Here is a 13,543-nt window from a genome sequence, read left to right as displayed (position 1 = left end):
ATCATTAAAAAAAATTATTTGCATATACACTTTTATTTTTATTTTGAACGCATTTGTTTGACAGCACAAATTTTCATCAAAACAGTCAGTTTTTCATGGATAGGTTTCCAGCCCAAAGCCAACAACACTTTTAGAGCTTTCAGGGGGAAAAAAAGATGGTGCAAGATTTATCCATAATGTGCAAGATTTATCCATAATGTCGAGTTCAGACTTTATGACTTTAGCCCCAATTTTGACTTGCTGACAGGTTTTAAGAAATCAGCAGCAAATGCCTGAAATCACAGGCTAATGTGCTCGTTCACGTAAATATCAAGAGATCTGTTACCACTACATAGTTTAATACACTATTGGAACTTAAAAATTCTAAAATGCTGATTAGATTAAAACTTTTAAGTAGCCAGAATAACTAAGTTTTCAAAACAGGTAAAAATTGGACAAAATTTGGTTGATAACTCAATTTTTACACACTAATGGAGTTGTTTTGTATTTTTAAGTGCACAAACTGATGTTTTTTGTTATTTTTTATGCTGATAATATGGGACGGAACATGTTTTTGTTTTGTAAAAAAAAAAAAAGGAAACCTGTGGTTTAATACAAATAAAACATGACCGGAAAACAAAAATGTTGTTGTTAAATGTATTTCTTACAAGCATGAACAGTAAATTCGAAAAACAAACAAAAAATGAAACAATTTCAGCTACTTTATTTATTTGTGGTTCTAATCTTGAAAACATGCATGTAATTAAGTACATAAAACTGGATTTGTTTTCAATTTTAATAAAAAAAAACTTATTTTGAGTACTCAACTAAAAAAGTCGAGAGTTTTTTGCTATGTGAAAATGCCTCTGATTGAGGAGGAAAAGATTTGGCTAACATTATAAAGTTTGTTGTCTGAACCTCATTTTGTTAGATGTTATCGTAACTTGAATATATTAATTGAAACTGTTGCGTAACTTTTTTTTGTTTTGTCTAAATATTTTTAGAGTGTATCAAACTCGTGATCTGAGAGAATCGCAGATGAGTCGCTGACACCCGTGAGATATTTGGCATGCTAAATATCTGGAGCTGTCGGCGATTCAAAATCATGCAATGTGAAATATGTTCTGATTGAAAATAACATTGCTGATTACCTACAGCCAATGAGAGAGAGCATCCTATAGTATAGGTACCTGCAAATTGCGTTACTTGAAATGCGTTACCCCCATCACTGAATATCAATAGTAATTATTCCACTGAATTAATCATTTAATGTGCTTTAATGTTGTTTTAGCTATGACACGCATAGCTTCCTGTTGTTGCTGGTAGATTGTCTAGTTTAGCTTTTTTTTTTTTTAAGTACTATAATTTATTCCTTAGTTGATTACAGTACTTATTAAGGTTGTACTAAATATTAATAACCTGTTCATACACTGTAAGAATGCTGGGTTCCACACAATTCTTCCATGTTGTCCAATCACAAATCGGTTAACTTATTTTTTTATAAATTTAAGTGGATTGAACTTAAAACATTTAGGTTGTCCCACAAAAAAACTTAATAATTGTGCTAGTTCAACTCATATTAAATAAGTAGTTTGAACAAGCAGCAAATTAAATTTTCGCAGTGTAAGACACCAGCATTTATGACTTGTGGTAGTAGTTTTCTACAAGTGCTCCAATTATTTAGGTTTTACAGAAATGCTTGGTTCTGATTAATCAGTTGCAAGATTTAAATAATTATTACCAATAGATTATATTTTTAGAGACTAATAGTAAAATTGAACTAATTAGTCAACTGCTGAAATAATGACTGCAGTAAAAAATAATCTCTAGTATTATCTGCTAGGTATTTGGTATTACAATAAAAGTTAGTTTAAAGAAGTAAAAGTTGAAACGGCTTGCCATAAAGAAGTAGTTTTGTAGGTCAGATATCTGAGAACATTACTGTAGCTGGGGGTGGTGTTATGTCCAGTGCTTCGTTGAAAACTCTGCGCTGATCTCAAGTTTCTGTAGATCACTATGGACTATATTAAGATATGGAATATCATCATGAACAAAATACCAGATTCAAATCACTAACATTGGGTTTCAGAGAAATTACACTTATCTCTATGTCAATCTTTCCGTGTAAAGAGTCTGAGTGCTGCCCACAGGATTTGGCCAATCAGAAAACTTGCTGACTAATGGAGACTAGTCACTGTTTGTTTGAGGGTCTCAACATTACATTTTTTTGCACTGACTTTGTGGTCCAACTAAAGGAAGCTGGGGGGAGTGTTAGACAAACATGTTTTGGAAAGTATTTTTGGCAAGAGGGGATGTGCGATATTGATCGCCAAGCAAACAAAACCATGTCTTGAAAGATCAAAACATTCCTTCTTGAAGCATTAAAGGTAGAATGAGAAACAAACATTTTTGTTATTTCCAAGATATATTTGATATATGATAGTTAATATACACTTACCGGCCACTTTATGAGGTACACCTTACTAGTACCGATTTAGACCCCCTTTTCCCTTCAGAACTGTCTTAATCCTTTGTGGCATAGATTCAACAAGGTACTGGAAATATTCCTCAGAGATTTTGGTCCATATTGCCATGATAGCATCATGCAGTTGCTGCAGATTTGTCGGCTGCACATCCATGATGCGAATCTCCCGTTCCACCACATCCCAGAGGTGCTCTTTTGGATTTAGATCTGGTGACTGTGGAGGCCATTTGAGTACAGTGAACTCATTGTCATGTTTAAGAAACCGGTCTAAGATGATCACGCCTCTGACATGGAGCGTTATCCTGCTGGAAGTAGCCATCAGATGATGGGTACACTGTGGTCATAAAGGGATGGACATGGTCAGCAACAATACTCAGGTAGGCTGTGGTGTTGAAACAATGCTCAATTGGTACAAATGGCCCCAAAGTGTACCAAGTAAATATCCCCCACACCATTACACCACCACCACCAACCTGAACCGTTGATGCAAGGCAGGATGGATCCATACTTTCATGCTGTTGATGCCAAATTCTATCTATTGGATGACTCTATCCTCCAAATATCACAACACATATCGAGACTTATCTGACCAGGCAACGTTTATCCAATCTTCTATTGTCCTTCAGGCAAAAGTAATTCCAAGCAAAGATGAAACAGAACATTTGCATATTCCTGATCAACACTGCAGTGTTATAAAATAAATGGGGAAAATAAATAGGCAAAACGTGGAAGAATGGCAATATTGTAAATATAGCGCTTCCAGATTACATTTATACTGCATATGGAATGTACTTTGTTAGTAGTTTTTAGGTAATTACCACAGCTATATCACCCTGCAGCCCTAGACCTGCTACTCACTGAAGCTAAGCAGGGCTGAGCCTGGTCAGTACCTGGATGGGAGAGCACATGGGAAAACTAGGTAGCTGTTGGAAGTGGTGTTAGTGAAGCCAGCATAGGGCACTCAACCTGTGGTCTGAATGAGTCCTAATGCCCCAGTAAAGCGAAGGAGATACTACCCTGTCAGTGAGTGCCATCTTTCATATGAGAGTCTTTGTAGTCATTCAAAATCCCATGGCACTTCTCATAAAGAGTAGGAGTGTAACCCCAGTGTCCCTTCATCAGCACTTACCCATCTTGGCCTCCCCATCTTCCTAATTGGCTCTATCACTGTCTCTCCACTCCACCTATAGCTGGTGTGTGGTGAGCGCACTGGCGCCATTGTCCTGTGGCTGCCGTCACATCATCCAAGTGGATGCTGCACACTGGTGGTGTTGTGATTGTGCTTTGGGTGTATGGCCATACATGATAAACGTATAACATAAATATACATTACACCACATTTTCAATTAATACGAGTACCTACTTGAGTGACACAATCACCTATTTTCAGATTAATCAACCATCTGAATTAAGTAATCAAACGATTAACTTACGATTCAGACTTGCCACCACCTACTGGAGGTTTTGCTTTCGTCTTTATTTATACTTGTGTAAAAAAGTTAAGCGTCCAGATTTTTATTATCATTACTAAAATGTAAATATATGAGCTTTAACAAGATTATTTAAAAGGACATTTCTGTTATCATACATGTATTCTCACCCTCATGTTGTTCTGAACTATTAAGTTGAATGTTTGAAACATGAATTAAGATATTTTTAGTGAAACCAAAGAGCTTTCTGCCCTGCCGTTGAAAGTTCAGGCAGTTCACAAAGGTCATAAAAGCATCATAAATCAAACCGCAGTCTTGATAAACAGATGTAATTGAGTAATTTTGTTTTACATCTCAGAAACAACTGGCAGACTTATATGAATGTGTGTGCATGTACATAAATGACAACCAAAGAAGATCTATCATATTTAATGCACTCTATGTTTTTATAAATACAAGCAGGAACTAATTTGTCATGAATCTTAATCATATCTTCAGTTACCTGCCCACATGGTGGAAGGATAGAAAATGTTTTATCTTTGTCTGATTAGTGTTTTTATTATTGTCCACAAGTCTTATGGGCTCAGAATAAAGTGAGGATAGATAGATTTAAATAAAACAGATTTTTATTTCTAGATGACATTAAAGCAGGAAACAAACATTTCCACCATATGGCTGAATAAAACAATAATTTAAAAAAGTAAAAAAAAAAAAAAAAAACATTTACACATGCCGAAGGAACGGTATAACAAAAAAATTTGTGGTTTTAAAACCTTGATTTTCCAAACCGAGGTACTGTAAACCTTGAAAACGATTATTGACCCATGCCTAGTTTGCTGTTGATTGATAATAATGACGTCTATCTACATACCACTGGTTTGGCCATTGGTGCAAAAGAAGGGGACTCAAGAACCACAGTGTATAGTGTCTTTCTGTGAAATCAACTCAAAAAGGGCTTACTTACAATTGATGCTACACATTAAACCAAGGTTTATTCAGCTTTTTGTCTGAGGCACTCTATAGTTTGTATCTGAAGACCCTGCACTGCTAGTTTCGGTCCCTGGATTATGTATATAACTGCAGGTTAAATATGCACAGTTGAAGGCAGAATTATTAGCCCCCCTGTATATTTTTATCCCCAATTTTTGTTTAACGCAAAGAAGATGTTTTTTTCATAAAAGATAATAGTTTTAATAACTCATTTCTAATAACTGATTTATTTTATCTTTGTCATGATGAGAGCACATAATATTTGACTAGATATTCGTCAAGACATTAGTATTCAGCTTAAAGTGATATTTAAAGGCTTTACTAGGTTAATAAGGTTAACTAGGCAAATTAAGGTAAGTGGGCAAGTTACTGAATAACAATACAAATAAAATATATAAAATCAATGACCTTAAAATGTTTTTTAAAAATTTAAAACTGCATTTATTCTAGCCAAAATAAAACAACTAAGACTGCCTCCAGATAAAAAAAAATATTATCAGACATACTGTGAAAATTTCCTAGCTCTGTTAAACCTCATTTGGGTAATATTTAAAAGAATCCACAGACTAAAATTTTTGACATCTGTATATATACTGTCCACCCTATACACAACACCCAAACACTTTCACTTTTCACAAACATGTTAATTGACTGCTTTGGAATGATAATTAATGAGGAGAGCACTTCACAAATAAACTTGAATTGAGTAAATATGTATAATAAATAACTGATAATGCTTTATTTATCAATTAGGTGGAGCATAAGCGTCTGTATGGTCCAATCTGGCGCTCACGCTTCGGCCCATTTGATGTGATAAATGTGGCTGGGGCTGATCTGATTGCACAGGTGATCCGTCAAGAGGGCCGGTACCCAGTGCGGACCGATCTGCCTCACTGGAGAGAGTACAGAGACATGAGAGGACAAGCGTATGGAATCCATGTGGAGTAAGCACCTTCCTTCCATTTTTAGTTATTTAGTTATGCTGTCTGTGCCAAATCTGTATGATTATTACCATTTTTTTATAAACACAAAAAGAGAGTTTATGCAATAATTTATCATTTTTTTTTCATAAAGTACTGTTGAATAAAGTTGTTATTTTTATTTTATTAGGGCACAAAAGTAACTTGAAAATATTCTGAGTGAACCACTAATGGTGGATGGTTTGTTTTGAGGATGTTTTTTGGTATTTTTGTTTTTGGAACCTTGCTATCTATGGAGGATAATGGAGCTTTCTGATTTTACTGAAAATATCAACATAGACTCATTCTGAAAACGTAGCCCTATATACTGTACATTTCTGGAGATTGTGTATTATGTAGCCAGAGGCACGTATGGCTGCATTTTGTCTTTACAATGAATGCTACGGGTGGTATGACGCCATTCCTTTTCGGGCTTACCAGCTGTGGACGGCTTTTCCGCTGTTACCAGTTTGTGCTATGGCTCGTTGCATATGTCGGAGGATTTGAACCGTGCAGAGTTGACTGTGACAATAGGGTTCGAGTCCGGCATTGAATGGTTTCAGAAAGCGGGTAATACAAAAACAGTGGCCAAAAAATAAAACAAACAAGTAAATAACAGGGTGAGAATATGGTAAAATTTGAAAACGTGGTAAAAATCAGGATACGAGAGCCTTTCTTTTTCCGGATTGCTTTTCAAAACACTGTCCGTTTAGGAAAGGCGGTGGGCGCTGGTTTTGAAAACACTATCGGTTGGGTTTAGGGAAGGAGGAGGATGGGTCAGTCAGTCTGTCAGTCAACAGCTGCCTCTGGTGGATTTAGGTGAGAACAGCAGCGCGAATTGCACTCATGAAAGAAACTTGAGATCTGACAAAGTTTACACAGCTGCCTCTGGTGGATTCGCAAAAAAATCATAGCTCCTGGGACATATTTGGCGCTCTCCAGTAACGCCAGTAAGGGTACGTAATCCAAATAAGCCTGTGTTGAAAAATATCTTAATTTGTATTCTGATGATGAATAAAGGCATTAAGGATTTGGATCAACAAGATGGCAAATAATTAATAGCATAATTGATTTTTTTGGGTGAACTAACTATAGCTCTTAAAATGGTAGTTTGAATGCTTGTTTGTTGTCGTTGTTGTTTTTCAGCACAGGCCCTGAGTGGTACCGCATTCGCAGTGCTCTGAACCCAAAGATGCTGAAACTGAAGGAAGTCACAGCATATGCACCCATCATTCATGAGGTTGTGTCTGATCTCCTGCAGCGATTGGAGCTTTTGCGCCTGCGCAGTCCTGACCAGATCACCGTCAGCGACCTCGCCTCGGAGCTCTACAAGTTTGGCTTTGAGGGTGTGTATGCATTTGAAAGACTTATAGTATTCTAGTGCCCTTCTAGTGTAAGACACTCAAGGTGAGCAGAGAAAAATCAATAATGAATAATTATCATTATACTTTCCCGATTTATTAGTAACATTAGGAATTGCCAAAATTTGTAAAACAAGTTTTCTAAAATGGTATATTTAAATATAGAAACGAGGTCATGTTTAATTAGATGTGTTTATTTGCATACATTTTTGCAAAAATAAAACTCTTAACATCGGAAGAAACCATTTATTCGACATATTAGAGGGTTTTTGGGATCTCTTTTATCACTCCAGAATCTTGATAAGGCTTTGAACAACACAATGCAAAGAACAAACATGTATTTTCACAATTTTTAACAATAAAATTTTTCACAATAATAAAAAAACTGTTTTTCTTGTGTGTCGTCTTACATAATCAGCAACATAGTCCTGTATATACTTGTAGTTTTCTGCTGACTGTGTTTTGTTTTCTTCTTTCGCTCTTCAGGAATCTCCTCTATTCTGTTCGAAACGCGGTTAGGTTGCTTGCAGGAGGAGATTCCAACAGACACCCTGCGGTTTATTTCTGCTGTTAATGAAATGCTGGCTCTTTCTGAGACGGTTCTTTTCTTCCCTCGCTGGACTCGTCACATCTTCCCCTTCTGGAAGCGCTTTGTCCAGGCGTGGGATGAGTTGTATGACGTAGGTATGCTAAAGTTCATGCACAATATGTTTATATAAATGTTGCTACCATATTGGTTACCATACAGGATTTTACTTTGTCATTACTGAATGTTGACTGATGTTTGTACTTATTTGATTACTGTTGCCTAGCACTCATTTGAAGCATGCATTAATATTTAATCAAATGTATTCACTATAAGTCATAATGTTGTAATGTCTAGTGATGTCTCTGTTCTGTTCAGACTGCATTGATTTGAAATTACAGCAAAATAGTAAAAATCTAAATTATTTCCTATTTAAAAATATTTCTGTTTGAATATAATTTAACATTTATTTTTCCCCGTGATTCCAAAGGTCATTGTTTATTATTATTATTACTCCAGTCACATGATTCTTCAGAAATCATTCTAATATTTGCTATATATGATTTGCTGCTAACCTTTTCTATATCAAGTGTATGCAACATATTAATTCAATTCATATTTATTTCTATTCTGCATTTACAATGTAGATTGTGTCAAAGCAGCTTAACATAGAAGTTCTAGTAAATTGAAATTGAAAATATGTCAGTCCAGTTTTTAGAGTTGAAGTTCAGTTTTTTTCAGTTCAGTGTGGTTTAATTTTCACTGCTGAAAGTCCAAACACTGAAGAGCAAATCCATCGATGCAGAGCTCCACATATCCCATTAATGTATTGAGTCATTAATTCATTTAAATTGGGTAATATCGAACAAGAATGACAATCTGAAAGGAGCCTAAGATGTCTGCTTATAGAGTTACACAATTGCAAACTTTGGAGAAAAGAATGATATTTTTTTGCACATTCTTTGCCTTTGAAAGAAACAGAAGAAAACAAGAGGCCTCCCTAGTTTCAAATTTGTTCCTTAGACATATACGAAAGTATCAGAGTGAACTATTTGGTTTTTGACTGCTGAACATAGGTACAATTTAATAATTTGCTCATAGAGCCTTATTAAAATCCCTGTATCTCTGGGTTTAAACAGGAAAAAGCACTTCTTGTTTTTTTTTGCCTGATGAAATTTGCATTAAATATGTATAATATTAAATATATATATTGCAGTTATAACCTTGTACTGTAGAGCTTTACAATTGAAGATACCAACATTATAAAAGATTAAAAGATATATTAAATTAATACTTTTCTATTCACAAATTTTAAGATGCAAAACACAAGTTGTGCTAGTTTACCTGAAGAATAAATTATTTTAATGATTGTTAAAAATAATTTTAATGCAAATTTTTAATATACACTCTTAGAAATAAAGCTACGCGAGCTGTCACTGGGGTCGTACCTTTTTCAAAGAGACACATTTGTACTAAAAGGGTCCATATTGGTACCTCAAAAGTACATATTAGTACCTAACAATTTTAAGAGGAACACTTTTGTACTTCTTAGGTACTTGAGTTATTAATATGGTCCTTTTAGGTACAAATTTGTACCTTTTGAAAAGGTACCACCCCAGTGACAGCTCACATACCTTTAATTCTGAGAGTGTACAGTTGAAGGTAAAGTTATTAGTCTTCCTGTGGTTTTTTAATATGTTTCTAAATTTTAAATTCTTTATAAATATCTCTCAAGCGCTGTTTAATGGAAAAGAATTTGTTTACATGTTTGTAAACAATAGTTTTAATAACCAATTACTTTTGTCTTTGCCATTATAAAAGTCCATAATATTTTACCTGTTGTTTTGAAAGATACTACTATTCACCTTAAAGAACAATTTGAGGCTTAACTAGGTAAATGAGGATAATTAGGCAAGTCATTATGGTTTGTCACAGTGGTTTGTTCTGTAGTCAATTAAGAAAAATTGTTAATAATATTGATCTTAAAAATTACATTAACTAATTTAAAAACTGTTTTTGTTCTAGCCAAGATAAAATAAGACTTTCTTCAGAAGAAAAAATGTATTTTATAGGAAATACTGTGTCAATGTCCTTGCTCTAATAAATTGACTGTGTAGGCGGTATTTGGCGAATAAAGTGGGTTGAGCGCCAGGGGTTAAAAAAAAAACCTACAGTTTCTCAAATAATTCAATTGAATAATAAATTAAGCTTCAACCAATGCATGGTTTAATCAGGTAAACCAAAAATCAAATATTCAATCAAACAAACAAATCATTATATTAATAAAGGAGAAAACAATAACAAGAAAACAAGCTTTAACTTCAACACATTTTAGTTAAACTCATCATAAACCAAACAAACTTAAATTTCCAGGCCCAGGCACAATACTTATTAATTACCTTTTACAAAACAATCAACCGGTGAAATTTAATAGTAACTAATTTAAAAACTGTTTTTGTTCTAGCCAAGCTAAAATAAGACTTTCTTCAGAAGAAAAAATGTATTTTATAGGAAATACTGTCTCAATGTATACACATATACACGCACCTACACTCAGAAATAAAGGTACAAGAGCTGTCACTGGCAGGCAAAGTATGTTGAAACAGCATTTTATCACATTAATATATTCTGTGTGTGTGTGTGTGTGTGTGTGTGTGTGTGTGTGTGTGTGTGTGTGTGTGTGTGTGTGTGTGTGTGTGTGTGTGTGTGTGTGTGTGTGTGTTGGCATATGTGGTTTATGGAACCAATTTTCAGGTTTACCCACCAGCATTATGAGACCATTTAGTTTATGAGACCATTTTTGGTGGTCTTATAAACTAAAAATTTAAGTTGATATTAAAAATGGTTTAAATGATGATTATTCATTACAATGACCTAAATGATAATTATAAGACTTGTTTCAAAAGTTCACATTGTTATTTGGTTATTATTACACTTGGTGTGCTTTTTATGACCTTTACAAATATGGTCTTGTAAACCATGATGTGTATGTGTGATCTTTGAACAGCGCCTCTGTAGGCGGAACTTGGTACTGCACTTCTATACACACTCGCGCCAAATCTTACACAATTTCGCGCCATACATTCAATCGCGGGAAAACGTCCCTCATGAAGACTGTGGACGTGACAGTCGCGCTTCAAGCAGTGAAACTCACATCAAACAAGTAAGTCATTTGTTTTTAATACTTTGTACATTATTTATTATTATATGTACTGTATTATTCCACTTGTTATTCAAAATAGCAAGTTTATTTATATATTTATATGCGGCGCGTACTGTTTTAGACAATAATAATTAGTGACTGGGAACAGAAGATGAGAACAAATAAACGTTAGAAATATGTGTTTGTAATGGCAGTATCAGACGTAAGTTAGTTCTTCAAAATGTGTATTTGCTAATAATAGCACGCGCTCGGCCTGTATCTGGCTCGGAAGCGCCGGTGTCGATTTAACCCAGAACCGGGCAGAGCTCACTCCTCCGCGGTAAACAATTCGCCGTCTGATTCCATGAGATGTAACCAAGTGTGCCGCAAGCCTACGTTTGAGTGAAGGTTTCGGCCGTTAGATCGCCCCCTGGGGGCTGGCTGCAGTACAAGTCATAAAGCCCGCCTCCTCCGTGTTAATGAAGGAGACTTGAGCCCAAATAAAAAAAAATATTACACTTGCAATAAAATGTCCCGAAAGATAGTTCTGGTCGATTAAGGCACTGGTTATTGTGCTGAAATAGGTGCAGATCTTCATTTTTGTAAACAGTTTGTTTTTAGCAGTAATTTAATGCTGGGCGTGTCATCGTGATACACAGCTGTGATTGACAGTTTCTCAAAGCGCGGCGTCTGAGCTTCAGCAGGAGACTGAAGTAGAATGAAATGTTATTATTCGATTTCTGTGTTATTTTACCATGACAAAATGAGTTCAGCAGTAAACTATAGTTTCTGACATACATGATCCTGGTGGAACACTGTTTATTCGCTAAGTTCAGGGCTTTTTTCGGGCTTTATTAGTTTGCTGATACACGCCTAGCCACCCAGATAGCAAAACACAGTTCCGGCTAGATTCTCGCCTGCCGGAGACTTATCTCTTAGAGCTCAGACTGACTAATGTTACCTCTGCTGGACCTACTCCGGATGCCTGGACTCACTGCCCGATTCCAGTCCGAGTCAATCGAGCCTGATGCGGCGGCCGAGCGAGCAGGCGCTGCCGCATGCGAGCCGGAATCACCCCGCGACGCCGCGAGTAAGTTATGCGCTGCGGCCTGGAGCTGGCGCGATTGAATATATAAAACCCTCATATTTGTTAACGTTATTACATCCATTTGTGTTGATATGACAGCAAACGCATGCTGAGAAGTTTGGGGGGCGTAGTTGATTTTACATAAAGCGTTTGATTGGAAGCTCGACTCTGCTCATTTTCGCGGCTCCTCCTCTGGCTCCATCAGACAATCCTTCTGCGCATGTCTGGCTCCAATTTCAGCAGTCTTTTGCGACAGTTTGTGCCCGTCAAGCAGGCGTTTTGCCCTCAAGGCGTTCAATGGGAAAAAGGGCTGTCGCGTCGTCCATATTTTTTACAGTCATTGGATGTAACGTTATAATAGATGCACTATGTAATTTGTGATTTTTTTTCTACACATACTTTTATGTGAGAAGCAATGACCATTCGAATATGGTATAAATAACATGGTAACAAGGTATATTAAACATAAATATGACGTAGAAACAATTTACTAAACTTGAATTATTAAGCATGATTGAACAAAATGTTTGAATTTAGTAATGTAAATGTGTGGTTTTATTTTTTCTAATGTTTTTTTGTGATAAACTTGTGTTCAGTTAAACTGTACATTTGAATAAATGAACTTTTATTATGAAAAGAGGTTTATTTGATCAAATTGTCAAAATAGTGCACTACTAACTTATATTTTGTTAAATGGTTTGAAATGTGATAACTGTATTATGAAATTTGATAACTATATTACTATTTTGTTCTGTTTTGGTCTTCTTTAGAGAATTTTACACTACGTCACATATATTAATACTGCTTTGCATATGTGGTATTGTATTGATATTATAAACTGTGAAGTTTAACCTTATATAATATTTTAACAGTGAATGAATGGTGGTAAGAGTCAAAGCAGAGGATTAAATCCTTTGAAAGATGCTGCTCATCATGTGAGGTTGGGGAAGGATAAAGACATGCTTACGTGGAGGTACATCAGTGACATCAAAGGTACCAAAGTTTTGTACATGTTTTTTCTTACTGCAGGTAACCCCCAGTTAATGTTTCATTATAAGCATAGTGTATAAAATGTTTAGATGCAAAAAGGAGTTTAATTTAACACAAAAAAATTAAGTCATGAATGATGATTTGATGACATGACATTATAAATGTCAACAAATAACATTTAAATAATAATAATAATAAAAAAAGAAATGTCCTAATTGAAAACCACACTTTAAAATGTTAATGTTTAATTTAAGAGTCTAAAAAATGCTAATATTAATGATTTCCATATTAGTGAAAAGTTAAAACTATTAAAGATTGTACACTATCCAGGGCCTGATTAACCAATGGTTAATAACACACATTGATGGAATAAGCCATTTACACAAATTTTGTTAGACAAGTGATGTCTGACCGACAGAGACAACATAACTAAATAGCGCCAGTGGTGTAACTTGTAATGCACATAGCAACATGTTTTGACGTGATTGATCATCAACTGGAGTTCTAATATACCGTCTGCTGAACTTATTCTTATTTTTTTTTCTCCCCATTGCATATCAGATGGGAAATACATTTATTTTTAATAGGTAGGAA

At 35.2% G+C, this 13,543-nt stretch overlaps 1 protein-coding gene and 1 long non-coding RNA gene across 3 annotated transcripts in view; one reads left to right on the top strand and one right to left on the bottom strand.

The window, feature by feature from the left end:
* Window positions 1–13,543, top strand: part of cyp27a2 (cytochrome P450 family 27 subfamily A member 2) — a 63,049-nt gene that overhangs the window by 3,786 nt on the left and 45,720 nt on the right. For both annotated transcript variants that reach the window (XM_087256793.1, XM_087256792.1), the window contains exons 2-4: window positions 5,638–5,828; window positions 6,990–7,189; window positions 7,691–7,888. In XM_087256793.1, the coding sequence (XP_087112919.1) occupies window positions 5,638–5,828; window positions 6,990–7,189; window positions 7,691–7,888 (589 nt within the window). The remainder of the gene's footprint in view (window positions 1–5,637; window positions 5,829–6,989; window positions 7,190–7,690; window positions 7,889–13,543) is intronic.
* On the bottom strand, window positions 6,082–10,011 carry LOC147843373 (uncharacterized). The gene is made up of 3 exons (XR_015493370.1): window positions 9,354–10,011; window positions 8,195–9,151; window positions 6,082–8,146 (listed from the first exon to the last, which is right to left on the bottom strand). It is a non-coding gene; the product is annotated as an uncharacterized LOC147843373 (long non-coding RNA).

The sequence above is a fragment of the Danio rerio genome, chromosome 6 (genome assembly GCF_052040795.2).
Source record: "Danio rerio strain M-AB ecotype USA chromosome 6, GRCz13ab, whole genome shotgun sequence".
NCBI classification, from domain to species: domain Eukaryota; kingdom Metazoa; phylum Chordata; class Actinopteri; order Cypriniformes; family Danionidae; genus Danio; species Danio rerio.
The sequence above is the reverse complement of the archived record's forward strand: the minus strand, read 5'-3'. Positions and strand labels throughout refer to the sequence as shown.